At 34.4% G+C, this 17141-nt stretch overlaps 1 protein-coding gene across 1 annotated transcript in view; it reads right to left on the bottom strand.

Moving 5' to 3' along the window:
• The window catches only part of LOC110461234, a 30279-nt gene that overhangs the window by 2686 nt on the left and 10452 nt on the right, over nucleotides 1-17141 (bottom strand). Inside the window, exons 2-7 of the mRNA XM_021514626.1 lie at nucleotides 10318-10342; nucleotides 9515-9675; nucleotides 8843-8917; nucleotides 3005-3089; nucleotides 2072-2440; nucleotides 1035-1136 (exon numbers count right to left, since the gene is read on the bottom strand). Of these exons, the coding sequence (XP_021370301.1) occupies nucleotides 1035-1136; nucleotides 2072-2440; nucleotides 3005-3089; nucleotides 8843-8917; nucleotides 9515-9675; nucleotides 10318-10342 (817 nt within the window). The remainder of the gene's footprint in view (nucleotides 1-1034; nucleotides 1137-2071; nucleotides 2441-3004; nucleotides 3090-8842; nucleotides 8918-9514; nucleotides 9676-10317; nucleotides 10343-17141) is intronic.

Genomic DNA, 17141 nt, shown 5'->3' on the forward strand with positions numbered 1-17141 from the left:
ATGTGTGTTTTAACAGTGTTTTATTCATTGAATGTGTGTTTTAACAGTTTTATTTTATTTTTTGTATGTGTGTTTTAACATTATTCTTTTATTTATTGTATGTGTGTTTTAACATTATTCTTTTATTTATTGTATGTCTATTTTAACAGCATTCTTTTATTCATTGTATGTGTGTTTTAACAGTATTCTTTTATTCATTGTATGTCTGTTTTAACAGTATTCTTTTATTCATTGTATGTCTATTTTAACAGCATTCTTTTATTCATTGTATGTGTTTTTTTAACAGTATTCTTTTATTCATTGTTTGTGTGTTTTAACAGTATTCTTTTATTCATTGTATGTCTGTTTTAACATTATTCTTTTATTCATTGTATGTCTGTTTTAACAGTATTCTTTAATACATTGTATGTGTGTTTTAACAGTATTCTTTTATTCATTGTATGTCTATTTTAAAGATATTCTTTTATTCATTGTATGTCTATTTTAACAGCATTCTTTTATTCATTGTATGTGTGTTTTAATATTATTCTTTTATTCATCGTTTGTCTGTTTTAACAGTATTCTTTTATTCATTGTATGTCGCTTTTAACAGTATTCTTTTATTCATTGTATGTCTATTTTAAAAGTATTCTTTTATTCATTGTATGGCTATTTTAACAGAATTCTTTTATTCATTTTATGTCTGTTTTAACAGTATTCTTTTATTAATGATATGTGTGTTTTAACAGTAGTATTTTAATCATTGTATGTGTGTTTTAACAGTATTCTTATACTTTTTTGAAATTAATGGGTTAGATGCACCTTCCCCTTTTTTCACCAATAGTTTAAACCATTCTGGATTTCCACCCTTTCGGCTCCTAGTATCACCGAAAAAGTCGAAACACTGTATGATGTAGTATTATTCATGTTTGGCTTCTTGTTTCTATCACCAAGTTTTAAAGGTATCTGTGTAACGTTCGTATTCCTTGATAATAACAAAATGTAAAAAAAATATAAAGAAGTAAAATACTGATCGTTCATTTCTTAATACTCACATTCAGTGTCTTCAGATGAATTTTTCCTGGTAACACGTAGGTGGTCCGGGATTAGGTCCGAGCAGGGTTTGAGGTCCTCACGCAGAATGATCGATCTCTGGACTGTAAGCATGAAATTTCAAATAAGATATATGGTTAAATGAGGGTGAAGCTTGTTTTTGTTTACTTATTACCGAAACAAGTCACAAGTTGAACGTGGAGAACATTGAGCTTAAAGTATATTTTTGTATTATATGTACAGAGTTATCGCCCTTCTACCGGTATGTATGATCATACGAGGTTTCTTATACAAACCGAGAAAGAAAAATGGTTAGCTTTTTTGTTTGAAATGGAAACTGGGACTTGTATGCTTATATTTCATTAAATTTAGCCAGAATGTAGATGTGACATTATGAAAAAAGAAAGCATAGATACGTGAAATAATGTTGATTTAAATTTTGAAACCATATTCGTAAATGATTGATAGGCTATCAAAATACCATTCACTATTTTGAACATTTTTATTATTGCATTTCAAACTTAAAAATAGATATATGGGTGACTTTGTTTATTTTCTTGATCCATCGTGGGATGCAAAAACATTGCCTCCAAGATAAATTTACTTACAATATAATTGAACATCATAAGGAAAAAAACACTAAACCATGTTGCTAACAACCGGGTCTTAAACTGTAGATTAGCTAGACTATCAAAGCTAGTATAGTTTCCGAATTCCAACATTCCGGATTTTGTGTTCTGACTTAGTCTGGATCAGATGTCTAGATTGAAATGGTTAGTCAAATAGAGAGGAACATTGCTATAATTATTTTTGTTTCACTTGCTACTTCAATAACCGCCAAAGTATCTGAAGGTCCGTTCTGCCTTTTACCTTGATAAAACCATCTACCTACGCCTCCCTAGACCCATCGCTAAATATTTATTTCGACAAAAAAAATCATAACTGACAGTACAATACAACTTCATCTTGCGTAACACAACAATTGGTGTAGGTGATGGTATAATGAGAATTTGCTTGAATACTGTCCCATTATACTTACTGCGTTGACGCCAGTATATCCCTGCCAGTAAAATACCCATTACTGTTCCCAATATAATTAGCGATACGATCATCAGTGATTCGGCTGGATCGCTGAGTGCAATGATTTTGGTGCTGTTGTCATCTAAGCTAGTGGGAGCCATGCCTTTCGTAGTGTATGTGTCTGAAAAAGTGGGCGCCACGGGTTGGCTTCCGTAATCGTCTGGAAACATAGGAGCTATGGGTTTCGTACTGTACTTGTTTGAAACAGTGGGCGCAATATGTGTAGTACTGCTGTCTGCTATGGTTACTGTGGATATGTTCTCCTGGGGAATATTAAGTGGCAGCTTTATTTTGGTAACTGTAGAGTTCTTCTTGACAGTGTTTGGACCTGGAATTAAACGAGAGTCGACAACAAGATGGGCATATTTTGTATATTCAAAAAGTATAGAAATCAGGCTGAATGGGCATAATTACATTTCAAATCAAATGTATTGTTACATATACAATTGTAGAAGAAATAAGTAATGTCCAAATGTCTTTATGTTGACGTCATCTGCATAAAATGGAAGACAGCATTAACTCTCCAAGGACTGTCACTGTTATTGTTTGAAGGGGTTGGTGTACAAACAAACATCTCGAAAGTTGTTTTGTAATATTCATATTTTGATGAAAGTATGGCCTATTTTGATGAAATGACTTCTATATATATATAGCGAGAGAGAGAGAAAAGAAAAACAAAGATATTTTTAGCAGCTCAGCAGCACTTACACCTTTTCGGAATTTCTCAGAAACTTTTCTTATCCACGTGTTTCCATCAAAAGTTCTTTTTGGATATATCTGTACACGTGCTGAAATATCTGCCTTTGTTTTTACCATGTACATCACTCGGCTATTTTAACACAAATGTACTGTGAAAACCAAATGATTTTTATACAAATAGAAGTAAAAATACCTTCAAATTCTGTTAATAATATATCTGCAATCCTAGGGTCTGAGGCCATGCGCTTGCCCCCGGATTTTGGGATGATAGCTCGAATCTATACAAAACAAAAACGAAGTGAAGTTAACTGTTAATTCTGTGTGTGCAGTTGAAATAAAAAAAAAATGCAAATAGGGAATTTTCTCTGGTTCATCATAGAGTTTGGTAGAAAGTCGACGTCTTTTTTATAAAATGCCTTACTAAGACTGTGTCCAAAGATAATTGGGACTAACTTATTGCCGTTATATAAAAGGATCTTCTGACAACGGGTTTGCCAAGGGAGATAGCCGAAGGGAGATAGCATAGGTAGAACGCCTAGGGAGATAACCAAAGGGGGAAAGTCGAAGGGAAATAGCCTAGGGAGATAGCCGAAAGAAGATAGGCTAGGTAGTGGCCAGATGGAGAGAGTACTTAAGAATTAACATTAGTAATACTTGAAAATTAACATTTTATTGATTGCTTTAAATATATATTTATCATCCAGAATGTGAGTTTAATTGAACATTTTATGAAAACTTTAATATTGGATTTTTCATTCTTATTATTTTTGTATACCAAAACTTTTCTTAGTATGAAGAGATGGTGTTATTTCAAATATGTATGCACAAATTCAGTCCAAAAATAGTGGTGGAAAGTATTCATTTGACATTTCGCACAACAAAGTTCCCTGCGTACTCAAAAAGATGAGGGCCTACATGTTAGACACTTCCCTGTCGTCCACTAAGAACCAATGCACCTGGTTACAGGTAATTGGTAATGACAATCGTTGCAAGCCTACAATAAATCTTTCAGTATATGTTAGGTCACAAAAACGTCCAAATTTAAATTTGCTTTATCGCTTGGCGTGATTGATAAAGCTTTTGTTACCAATCAATTTTGAGATCAACTGTAATATCCTTGTCACTTTTTAGAATTTGTTCTTAAACATTTTGTTATCATTTAAAAAAAAAATTATTATCAGACTTTCGTTTTGACATTGCATTAATGGGATATTTCATACTCATTTGTTAATATTCATCCCATAATGAAGAGTGAATGTATTGGTGAAGGTCGCCATCGTATCTCCGCGAAATCTCGTAAATATAAATAGTACACGAAATGTAAAAATATCCATAATATAAATAACTTTTGGATTCACTGACTAAAGGTAGCATAGATTGCTCAAATGAAGAAGTTAGTATTTGTACGAAATGCTACTTAAGGTATGTGCGCAAAAGAGAATCTGAAAAAGAACGTTTTGAAAATGAAACTACCAGAAGTTTTCCTCTTTTAGCAATTAAGGACCTGTTTCACGGGTCCTGTTCACAAAATAAAATTACTACTGACAATGCCAAGTTGGTCAAAGAACAATGGGAATGTGCGCTCATACATCAAGTATACTTTATTATCTTGGCTATCATAGCAATCTTCAAAATCCAAAACAGTTGCACCCAAGGGCTAAAAAGGTCTGACAAAGCTTGACATAAGTTGTTTTCTTGTGAATCTAGAATTACCAGTTTGAAAACAAACTCAAAGCCTCGCAGCATCAATTTTTTCTTCCTTTTTTTTTCCAAGTCTGTCATTCGAACACATTTCATACTCTTGCATCTTGTAAAACATTATCTGTACATGTCATCAGCTGTTAATTCTGCGTCTAACTTTAGTACATATATATATAAACAAAGTAACAAACAAACATACAATCTCTGAATTCTATTGATATTGCAAGAAAATTGTCTGGCAATCCGAAAACTGATTAGGCAGTAGAATGAATATTTTGGTAGCCATTTTGAAAAGGAATACGCCAACGAATCTTTTCCAGACAAGTTCTCTGGTGATTAAATATTCATTTTATCTAAACTGGAACAAACAATTTCTTCTTTTCTGTCAGTTTTCAGTCATAATGATTAGACTATACACATAATCATGAATTCTGATGTATAGTCCATATGGTCATTTGATCCCTTCTTTATAATTATTACATGTTAGATAATTTTATAAAATTGTATTAAATTGTATGTTTTGATTGCCGTGACATGCGGGATCAACGGAAGCATATACTGTTTGCTGTCCAGCAGGCCGTATCAGTATGTCGGGTGGTACAGCATGGACACAATATACAACGACGAATAGTTGGTACACGTCCCAGTGGGCAATCTGTATTGCAATGGGTGCAGCATATTTTGGTCGTTTTTATGTCTACAAGTGAGGGCACAAAAGCAAATCCCCAATTCTGCATGGTGGGTGGGGGGGGGGGGGGGGGAGCAGCATTAGTCGCTTCTTACGATACATGCGGTGGGTAATAGCAGTTGAATTCTTTTCTCGGTCCTCGATCTCGAGGGGTGGAAAAGCAAAAGACCATTATTTAAAGTAGCAAATTTTAAATAAGCAATTAACTTTTTAGCGATTTATAACAGTCAGTCATTTTATAGCAGGGTACTATAATAATAGCATTGGAATAAATCTGAGTGAACGACTAAATTCTCCCATTGTTCAATACATCATTCTTTGATTCAGAGTCAATCTGGAAAATGGTGCAGACGAAGGAAGTTCGTTCGCTGTCTACTACGAGGGGGAGTTGGTCGTGAACTTGTGGGGAGGCTGGATTGAGAAAGAGGCAGGCCTGAAATGGAGAGAAGACGCCATGCCCTGCTTTTACTCCTCTGCAAAGAGTCCAAGTGCTCTTGTCGTATCAAATCTTATTGACAGGTAGGCGATGTATAAGTAAAACAAATCATCTAGAAGCGTGACTATCATTATTATTTCGAATATAGCATCTCGTATGAAACAATGTGTGTGTCTCCTGGGGAATGTTTTTTTATCCTTTGAAGAAAAAGGCGCCATACTACACTGTTAGAGTCATTTTGCATCTTGCTCAAATGTTATTAATCACGAAAGATGAATTATTGGATAAGGAATTGCATTTGGCATTACCTCTTAAGCTTATGCATAGTTTGGTTTAGGTTTTGATTTGGTTTGATTGTGTTTTACGTCATATTTAACAGTTATGGCGATTCAAGGACGTGCCATGTATTGGTGGTGGAGGAAAGCCGGAGTTCCCGGAGAAACATCACCGACCTACGGCCAGTACCTGGCGGGCTGACCCATGTAGGTCTCGAACCCGCGACCCAGTGGTGGAGGGACTAGCGGTAGCAGAATGTCAGCCGCCTTAACCATTTGGCCACCGCGGCCCTGAATTATTCAAAGCAATGTTTAAATCGTATTTCGTATTTGCAGGAAGCTACTGAATTAGTGACAAAATAGCGACATACTGGCCAGAGTTCGCACAGAACGGCAAGGAAGACGTCACTCTTGAGACATATATGACAAACAGGGAAAGATATATTTAATATAATGAAATATTACCCTAGCTGGCATAAAAAAATGTTTTAGGAAATCCGTTACACTTCAAAAAACTGTAACTGAGCAAGACTATTAAAATATGTTATAAAATGCATTGTACAATGTAGCCGACATATTTTTCGAGGGTTAAAATGCAACTGTAATTGGCTAGAGTAGATACATATATTATGATTTAAATACATGTAGATGTAATCTTTGGAAGTTGCACTCCCTGTACTTAATGAGTTATTTACGTAACATTAAAGGCTGGTCTGAGTGAAATTCAGGAACCTGTCGCCATGAGATTACTTTTGGATGACCTAATAAAATAGGGGAAATTTTAGCAAAACAGAAACCGCTGTGGCTACTAGGTAGTTATCCATTGAATAATTCATTAATTAAGTGTTACTAAATTGTAACACAGTAACGACTGATCTGATAACGATATCGTTAATCCATGTGACATCTTTATGTGGATACACTGCGCATACTCTGTTAAACTCTATGTGTAAGTTATAATACATATGGTTTGAAAGTGGGGGAGTATTAGAATCAAATTACATGTATAGTTGATTGTGATATTTTTGAGGATAGGGAAACTCTCTTGAACAATAAACAAACACATATTTCTACTTCAACGATTATCCAAACAGAGGGAAACGCAAAATGTAAAGCTTCTAATTGCGACAACTCATCTCACAATACAAACTCAATTAAATTGATGGAAAACCAGGCACCGAGAAGACACGAAGACTAATATTTAAAATTGGTCAAATGTCTGGCATTTTAGTTTCATGAAGCGTCGAACAATACAATCCAAAGTAAGCGAAGTAAAGTGTCAGACATTTTTTCTTTCTTCATCTTGTTAGGCTAACAATCATTGCTAAAAGGAGGACTGTTAGAAAGGATGTTTTACAGGCAATTTATCGTTCTATAAAGTTTCATAATCAATATCAGCCAAAAGGTGTCACCTACAATATCAGGCAAAGGCTCCATAGTGACACACTAGACTGACACTATTTTACCTTTAGGTTAGCCATGTAAATATGGCGTCGTTTGTTAACAATCCCCTGGTTTTGACTTCGAAATACGGTTTTGTATAGAATTTGGTATCCTCTTATGTTTGGTTTTAAAAGAAATACATTTTGCAGAAGGTAGACAATAAACACATCAATATGTGTCTGCATATATAAGGAACCTATGACTAAACTATTAGTCATGTTGATATAAGTGCTAAACATTATGCATTACAGGAACAAATCATGGTTATCATCCCTCGACATTTGCTTTATATCTGGATCAAATTGTGCGGAGGGTTGATCCAGAGGGACGAAGTCTTTCTCAGTATTTCATAAATGAAATGGCTATTCTACAGAGTTATTCTACAGAGCTCCCCGTGTTGCAAACCTAGGAAATCCAGATATTGAAGAGCTGATGAAAAGCTATGTGGGAGATCCTACTAAGCCGGCCGATAGCGCCCAATTTGCGAAAAAAAATGCCGTCATAAAAATCCACTGAATAGAGCAATTGTTAATACTATATTAATTATCAATCAATTTCAACGTTAAAGGCCGTGCAAGCCATGTCTGATGTTCAACAGGAAGGAAAATAAAGGTAAACAAATCTTGTCTAATGAATGATCATGAAAACATATAAAAAAATAAATAAAAAAATTGCACCAGTAGTTGTCGTGATGTCGTAATTGTCTCAAAAACATCTTGATTTATTTCAGCCAATCAGAGACTGCAGCGTCCATGTTTGATGAAATGCTTATTGCACATAGATAAACGCTGTTGCATTCGAAATTTCAAAGAAATCATTGACATTGAAAAAGAGGATGACGGAAAAAAAGGTTATCTTTTCAAACTTTGCTTGGGGTAAAATATTGATTAAAATAAAGAATTTAATACTTGGAAAACCGGCCGGTCATAATTGTCTCTAAAATATTTTTAGGGAATAAGGGGGATAAATCGTTCATATTAAAAAGAAAAATCACCAAAAGTTGTCTCAAAGAATCATTCCATTGGTTGATATACATATAATATACAGAAAAAAAATCTAGCTGTTTTGTTGTGATATGTAGCAATTGAATATACTGTTAGCGAGAGGAGTTTTTGTCACTTATTTACGACGTGGCTATATCAGAATTACAATATAGCTGTAAGTGTTTAAACATAACATTGTGTCATAATTTTATAGCACTCGGTCGTCATAGTATACTAAAATATCAGCTATAGTAACACTTCCCGGTTCAGTATATATAAATGAACATCATCAAATTCACAATTCATTGTAGCAAAGGTTGACCTCGGAGAATAAAGCTGTTTATATATCCATAATACAAGGAAAGTACCATTATGTTTTTTAAGGTAATTACGAAACTCTAGCTAAAATAATCAAACTGATATTATAAAAAGAAAATGTAACTATTACTTGAAACAATCAAACTAATAATACAAAAAGAAACTAAAAGTTAAAGATGTACATTACATATATTCTGTAAATGGCAGGCTCCAAATTCTTGTAGCGGCACTTGGTGTGTGTATTCGTGTTAGTGACTTTTACCTGTAACACAATGTAAATGGTGATCAGGTATCATTTTACTGCTAGCAATAAACTCAACATTTCTGTAAAAGTTACCAAATTGAGAGGTTATATTGTCTTAGCGGTAAGGTACGTATACCCTGGAACAACACTGATGTCATTATCAGTATATTTTATTAGCCTATATAGACCCTCAGGTTTATGAACTGTTACGCTCCAAAACAGTAAGTTCTATCTAACATTTATACTAATGAATACAAATTTGATTTTGTATTATGACGTTTATCCTATCATATATAGGAAATTTTAGAGCAAATATTATTATCTTTTCTTATTAGTCTTTTTTCATTCGATTTATATTTTAATCTACCAGTTGTATAGATTGTGGTTTGTATACCTTTAAATTCTTATATTTATACGGCAATTACTTAATATGATTTGCATGAAATATAATATACTTCTTTTGTTCTATGTTAAACCTTAACTCAGTTGTTTTAGAACATTGAACAAAATCAATTTTTGAAAAGTGCCGTTGTCTAATAAAGTACATACGTCGTGTATCATGCATGGTACTGACAATTTTGTCAAATTACACAAAACAAAATTTGCATTGCTTACATCTTCTATCCTCTGTTTGTCCATCCATATTTTTATTTCAAACTGTTTCACTTGTCTCAAGTTGTAAGGTGGTTTGGAATACTTAAATCCGATTTCCATGCTGTTTGAAGCCAGATGGAAACAGAAGGCTGGCGTCCAGTTCGAGTCAGTCTGTACAGGTTCTTATTGAAAACATGGATAATTAAATATTTAAGATTTGTTCTATGTTATATTGAATGTGTTACAGAAGGGCGGAAAATTGCTTAATACATTAATATTAAGGTTAAAAATATATCAACAGGAGAACCCAGTTTCCATAGCCTGGATAGCATAACGAGATATAAGAACATTTTTAGAAAACAATTTCGTTGAGAAATACCAAATAAATAAATAACTTCTTTTGTCTTTTCTGTCTTTTGATAAAATTGTTATTTCTGTTAATAAACAGCTTTATTTTGGAATTACAATACTGTTTAGTATATATGTAAAGTTTTGCGTAAGGCTTGTGTTAAGTTGATAAGCATTCGAACTAGCGGCCCCTGGTCATGTATACAAGTCATAGAGCATAGTGTCGCTTTCTTGTCTTATATCACTGTTTACAAGAAGCAAACACAGTCCTAAACACAAGAATAGATTATATATCTTCTATCCAAAGGTGAAATTTCATCTAAACCAGGGAAATCAGAACCAAATTCTTCGACAGAGAATGAATTCAATGTATCGTGATTTTCATGAGCAGGTAGAAATGTATTATATTTTAAAACCAGGTTTATGGCTCAAAACGTGCAAAGTGAATTGATATAATTTTGCCAGGGCTGACTTACCTGTTTCACTGAAGTTACAAGGAACCTGCAATCAAAACATAGCAATATTTGAAAGATGGAATTTGTTTTACAAATATTGTTAAAGCATTATTATCATAACCTGTTGTTGTGCATTAACAATATCTGTATACACACGGCACAGTAAACTACATGTAAGCTGTCTGATTGCGTTTTTTTCTTACTCTTCAAACAACTTCCATCCCGATTAGTTTTAATGTTTTAAACTGCTTGCGGTGCATTTGGACTCTATGAAAGGAGTTTCATAATCAAATTTGCTTGACTTGCCAATAGTCAATAAAAAGAAATTACTTAGGTATCCTAACAAGTTGATTTACAATGTAGTTGTATTTGATCATTATTATTTTTGTTCCGCTGCTGGTATTAACGGCAATTCACGGGCCCGTATTCATGAAACCGTTCTCATGCATGGAGTTCGTACTCAAACCAACTTTCTTGTAACTCGCTTAAATCATGTCAAACGATCAAAAAATAAATTGTAAACAGTATTCGGCTTCACGTCTCTTCAAAATTTTCCAAATTATTCGCATACTAAGATTTGTTTGATAGTTTATAACCAGAACAAGAAATTAGGCTTCAGCACTAAGTCCATGCTTGAGCATGAATACGGTTTCATGAATACGGCCCCTGTACTCCTTTGATACTACATAAATAATTGCACTGCCTTGTATGTGTCATACTTATACATAAAGTGTATACTTCCTGACAAAAAGATATCTCCATATCTCTACACATGTTAAACATATAGTAGAGCCCAGGCATACAGATACAGTACCACTTTAGTGTCTAAAAGAGGCTGGATAGTGGTCCGGCTGAATTGATCCTAAAGCATGTTACTGTAATCTGGGTTATTTTCGCCACAAATTACAATCTAACTGTTTTTCTCACCCTCTGCAATAAGCCCAAACCTTCATGACAGCAAAAATAAATGCACATTTATGGTAATTACATGCGAATGGCGAAATTAACACTGGGTGAATTTAAATTTGACCGGTGAAGATCGAAAGTTTGACCTGGCGTGTGTTTCTCTTTGTACAATAGCGTGACTACCTGACCCGTAGTGGTGTCAGGGACAGCAGTCCATGTTTATTTATAACAGGAAAACAATCACAGTTCCGAACTGTTTTTAATATTTAATGATAACTTAAACAAAAGATAATAAGTACTGTTCTGGATGTATTTGGATAATTGCACGATCAGTTAATATATTTTTCGTGTTTTAGACGGGGTGTTATTAGTCTAGTGTTATTATTAGTCATTATGATATGTGTGGAAAATTGTTGCCTCTATGTGGTCCGCAATACAGTCATTAAATATATAAAATGCCATTGCTAATGCTGTAACAAGATATAACTCACATCAACAATCAACACCAAACCAATCGAGGTCCTGGTTGGGGAAAATCAAAATGTTTAAACAAAATCATTCAAAAATCTGATTTCGAGTACAAGGAACCTGCAACCAAAACATAGCAATATTTGAAAGGTGTAATTTGTTTTACAAATATTGTTAAAGCATTATCATCATAACCTGTTGTTGTGCATTAACAATAGTTGTATACACACGGCACAGTAAACTACATGTAAGCTGTCTGATTGCGGTTTTTTCTTACTCTTCAAACAACTTCCATTCCGATTAGTTTTAATGTTTTAAACTGCTTGCGGTGCATTTGGACTCTATGGAAGGAGTTTCCTTATCAAAGAGGTATGGCGGAAAACTGCCCGTATTTCCCTTAGTCGGCATTTATGAAAACGGGGGAAAAAAATAAGGAGTAAAACATTTCGGGTTGCAAAAATGCATACAAAAGATACAAAACCAATTGAATATGAATTTTTAAACTGCTGAGAAATTAGGTATTGCTAATATGATACTGCAAATATAGCCATATACACTATATCTATGAAAGTGATGGGGTTTCGCGGACTTAAAAAAATACTTTCAACACTTTCCTATCCGAGGACCAACTTTTGAATAAACTTTTTGTGACAGTGATGTAACTTGCAAAAACAAATCGTATTACGGAAAAGTGGTCCTCCTTTGGGAAAGTGCTCAAAATAATGAAAAACAGGGGTGATCAAGTTTCTCTAAACTGCGACCGGTGTTTCTCGGGTTAAATAAGTTTGTAATTGCCAATATCTATATGTTCTATGTAGCCGAATGTGTAACGCAGTTTATTTGCGACTAGAAAATAAACGGTGCAGGTTCGGTCCTCCTTAAGTTAAATATTTTTTTTAAATATTTAGGCATGTGTTCATTTTCCTAAATAAGGCAATAGTTTTTTTAAATCGATGGAAAATTTTGTTTTCATTTGAATAACATACCTATTGATTTATCAGTTTTGTTAGTAATCATTTCTTTACTATTTAGTGCGACATACTTCTATCGAAGCATGTCAACAAATCCCAGCTGTACACGTGTACAGAACAGCTACGCTTTGTACGTAAGACTGTTTTTGATGAAATTTATGAATTGTTTTACCCTCCAAGTGGCAACAGTAATTATATCAAGTGCTTAAACTCCAACAATTTATGCCGAAATACCAAATATGTGGTCTGTTTACAATAATCTATTCTTAGACACGGGATTCCGATATTGCTGCCAGTATAAAAATACCTGATGACGCGTCATAACAGTGCACGGTTGGATGCGGTACTGGTATTAACGGCAATTCGCGGGCCCGTATTCATGAAACAGTTCTCATGCATGGAGTTCGTACTCAAACCAACTTTCTTGTAACTCGCTTAAATCATGTCAAACGATCAAAAAATAAATTGTAAACAGTATTCGGCTTCACGTCTCTTCAAAATTTTCCAAATTATTCGCATACTAAGATTTGTTTTATAGTTTATAACCAGAACAAGAAATAAGGCTTCAGCACCAAGTCCATGCTTGAGCATGAGAACGGTTCCATGAATACGGCCCCTGTACTCCTCTGATACTACATAAATAATTGTACTGCCTTGTATGTGTCATACTTATATATAAAGTGTATACTTCCTGACAAAAAGCATATCTCCATATCTCTACACATGTTAAACATATAGTAGAGCCCAGGCATACAGATACAGTACCACTTTAGTGTCTAAAAGAGGCTGGATAGTGGTCCGGCTGAATTGATCCTTAAGCATGTTACTGTCATCTGGGTTATTTTCGCCACAAATTACAATGTAACTGCTTTTCTCACCCTCTGTAATAAGCCCAAACCTTCATGACAGCAAAAATAAATGCACATTTATGGTAATTACATGCGAATGGCGAAATTAACACTGGGTGAATTTAAATTTGACCGGTGAAGATCGAAAGTTTGACCTGGCGTGTGTTTCTCTTTGTACAATAGCGTGACTATCTGACCCGTACTGGTGTCAGGGACAGCAGTCCATGTTTATTTATAACAGGAAAACAATCACAGTCCCGGAACTGTTTTTAATGTTTAATGATAACTCAAACAAAAGATAATAATTACTGTTCTGGATGTATTTGGATAATTGCATGATCTGTTGATATATTTTTCGTGTTTTAGACGGGGTGTTATTAGTCTAGTGTTATTATTAGTCATTATAATATGTGTGGAAAATTGTTGCCTCTATGTGGTCCGCAATACAGTCATTAAATATATAAAATTCCATTTCTAATGCTGTAACAATATATAACTCACATCAACAATCAACACCAAACCAATCGAGGTCCTGGTTGGGGAAAATCAAAATGTTTAAACAAAATCATTCAAAGACAATATTGCCAATTTTTTTATTTTTTTAGAACAAGTTTCTTTGTTTGTCATCTTCAAAAAAAAAAAAAAATGACTTTTAAATAAAATGTTTGATATGCTGAAAAGTGATTTAATTTGATTATTGTGATACATGTTTACTTAGATATTTAGCGACTAATGCAAATATCAAATAAAGTGCTGTTCACTTAAATATTTCAGAGAGCCAAATCCGATAAGCTTGATGCTTTACAGAAAGATATAGTCTATGTTAGTGGCATCATAATATAGATGTTCTTTTCTGGATTAATCAATTCCTGTATAGACGTAAGAGGGGTTGAACCTGGAAAAATGACTAAATATCAGGTATCTTACTTAGTTGATAATTGGAGATCAGAAGCTGTAATTCAAAAAATATTTAGAAGGTTGTTACAACTACATTATTGTACATATTTTTTATTTGACAATATGCTTTATTTAACCCACATTTGAAAATAAAGTAATTAATGCCTAGTTCAACATCAAAATCAGATTTTGAAGCAGAATTTCGACGCAACAAGAGACTTCTCCTTTTTTCATCTGTACTTTGATTGTTTTAGCTAGTTTGGTATGTGCATCACATTGTCACGTACAAACACTAAAATCGAGAGTTTGATCAGTTTAAGGCACATAACCGTGCAGTGACGAAGGTCAAATGTAACAAAAGTATAACGGGTTTTATTTATATTGAGTAGTTATCATTTTAAAAAAATGTATTTTCGTTTACTTGCTATACATCTTTTAGTTTAAACTTTATTTTATTGATGTTAAATTACAATAGTACATGGTTATAAATACAGAAAAGGATCCAGAAACAAGTACATAGTACTTATGTAAATCCGTCTCCTTAATATTCATCTTTTAACTCATAAGTATAAGATGAAGTAAGAACAATACAGGGAACAGCCACTTGAAGGCTTTAGTAAATACTGCTGTAAAAATGAATCAATATCATTGTCTTGTGTGTGCAATGTAATTTATATCTAATCCTGCGATGTGTAACTTCATACTCTCATGATCTTTTTTTATTTTAACTAATAATAACAGCTAGGAAGGAACATAATGCCTCAAAATTCCTTGTAAATTGTAATGCGGTAACAGAGAGGAACGTGTCGCCTGAACATTACTTGTAAATTGTAACACGGAAACAGGGAGGAACGTATCGCCTAAACATTACTTGTAAATTGTAACGCGGTAAAAGAGAGGAACGTGACGCCTGAACATTACTTGTAAATTGTAATGCGGTAACAGAGAGGAAAGTATCGCCTAAACATTACTTGTAAATTGTAACGCGGTAAAAATATCTAATCCTGCGATGTGTAACTTCATACTCTCATGATCTTTTTTTATTTTAACCAATAATAACAGCCAGGAAGGAAAATAACGCCCCAAAATTCCTTGTAAATTGTAATGCGGTAACAGAGAGGAACGTGTCGCCTGAAAGCTAGGAAGGAACATAATGCCTCAAAATTCCTTGTAAATTGTAATGCGGTAACAGAGACGAACGTGTCGCCTGAACATTACTTGTAAATTATAATGCGGTAACAGAGAGGAACGTGTCGGCTGAACATTACTTGTAAATTGTAACGCGGGAAAAGAGAGGAACGTGTCGCCTGAACATTCCTTGTAAATTGTAATGCGGTAAAAGAGAGGAACGTGTCGCCTGAACTTTACTTGTAAATTGTAAGGCGGTAAAAGAGAGGAACGTGTCGCCTGATCATTACTTGTAAATTGTAATGTGTTAACAGAGAGGATTGTGTCACCTGAACATTACTTGTAAATTGTGGCGCGGTAAAAGAGAGGATTGTGTCGCCTGAAAATTACTTGTAAATTGTAATGTGGTAACAGAGAGGATTGTGTCACCTGAACATTACTTGTAAATTGTGGCGCGGTAAAAGAGAGGATTGTGTCGCCTGAACATTACTTGTAAATTGTAACACGGAAACAGGGAGGAACGTATCGCCTAAACATTACTTGTAAATTGTAACGCGGTAACAGAGAGGATCGTGTCGGCAGAACATTACTTGTAAATTGTAACGCGGTAACAGAGAGGATCGTGTCGGCAGAACATTACTTGTAAATTGTAACGCGGTAACAGAGAGGATCGTGTCGGCAGAACATTACTTGTAAATTGTAACGCGGTAAAAGAGAGGAACGTGACGCCTGAACATTACTTGTAAATTGTGACGCGGTAACAGAGGAGAGGAACGTGTCGCCTGAACATTACTTGTTAAGTAAATTGTAACACGGAAACAGGGAGGAACGTATCGCCTAAACATTACTTGGGAATTGTAACGCGGTAACAGAGAGGAACGTGTCGGCAGAACATTACTTGTAAATTGTAACGCGGTAAAAGAGAGGAACGCGTCGCCTGAACATTACTTGTTAATTGTGACGCGGTAAAAAAGAGGATTGTGTCGCCTGAACATTACTTGTAAATTGTAACACGGAAACAGGGAGGAACGTATCGCCTAAACATTACTTGTAAATTGTAACGCGGTAAAAATATCTAATCCTGCGATGTGTAACTTCATACTCTCATGATCTTTTTTTATTTTAACTAATAATAACAGCTAGGAAGGAACATAATGCCTCAAAATTCCTTGTAAATTGTAATGCGGTAACAGAGAGGAAAGTATCGCCTAAACATTACTTGTAAATTGTAACGCGGTAAAAGAGAGGAACGTGACGCCTGAACATTACTTGTAAATTGTGACGCGGTAACAGAGAGAACGTGTCGCCTGAACATTACTTGTAAATTGTAATGCGGTAACAGAGAGGATTGTGTCGCCTGAACATTACTTGTAAATTGTGACGCGGTAAAAGAGAGGAACGTGTCGCCTGAACATTACTTGTAAATTGTGACGCGGTAAAAGAGAGGAATGTGTCGCCTGAACATTACTTGTAAATTGTGACGCGGTAACAGAGAGGAATGTGTCGCCTAAACATTACTTATAAATTGTAACGCGATAACAGAGAGGAACGTGTCGCCTAAACATTACTTGTAAATTATAATGCGGTAACAGAGAGGAACGTGTCGCCTGAACATTACTTGTAAATT

The sequence above is a fragment of the Mizuhopecten yessoensis genome, unplaced genomic scaffold, assembly GCF_002113885.1.
Source record: "Mizuhopecten yessoensis strain PY_sf001 unplaced genomic scaffold, ASM211388v2 scaffold10591, whole genome shotgun sequence".
Taxonomy (NCBI): Eukaryota; Metazoa; Mollusca; class Bivalvia; order Pectinida; family Pectinidae; genus Mizuhopecten; species Mizuhopecten yessoensis.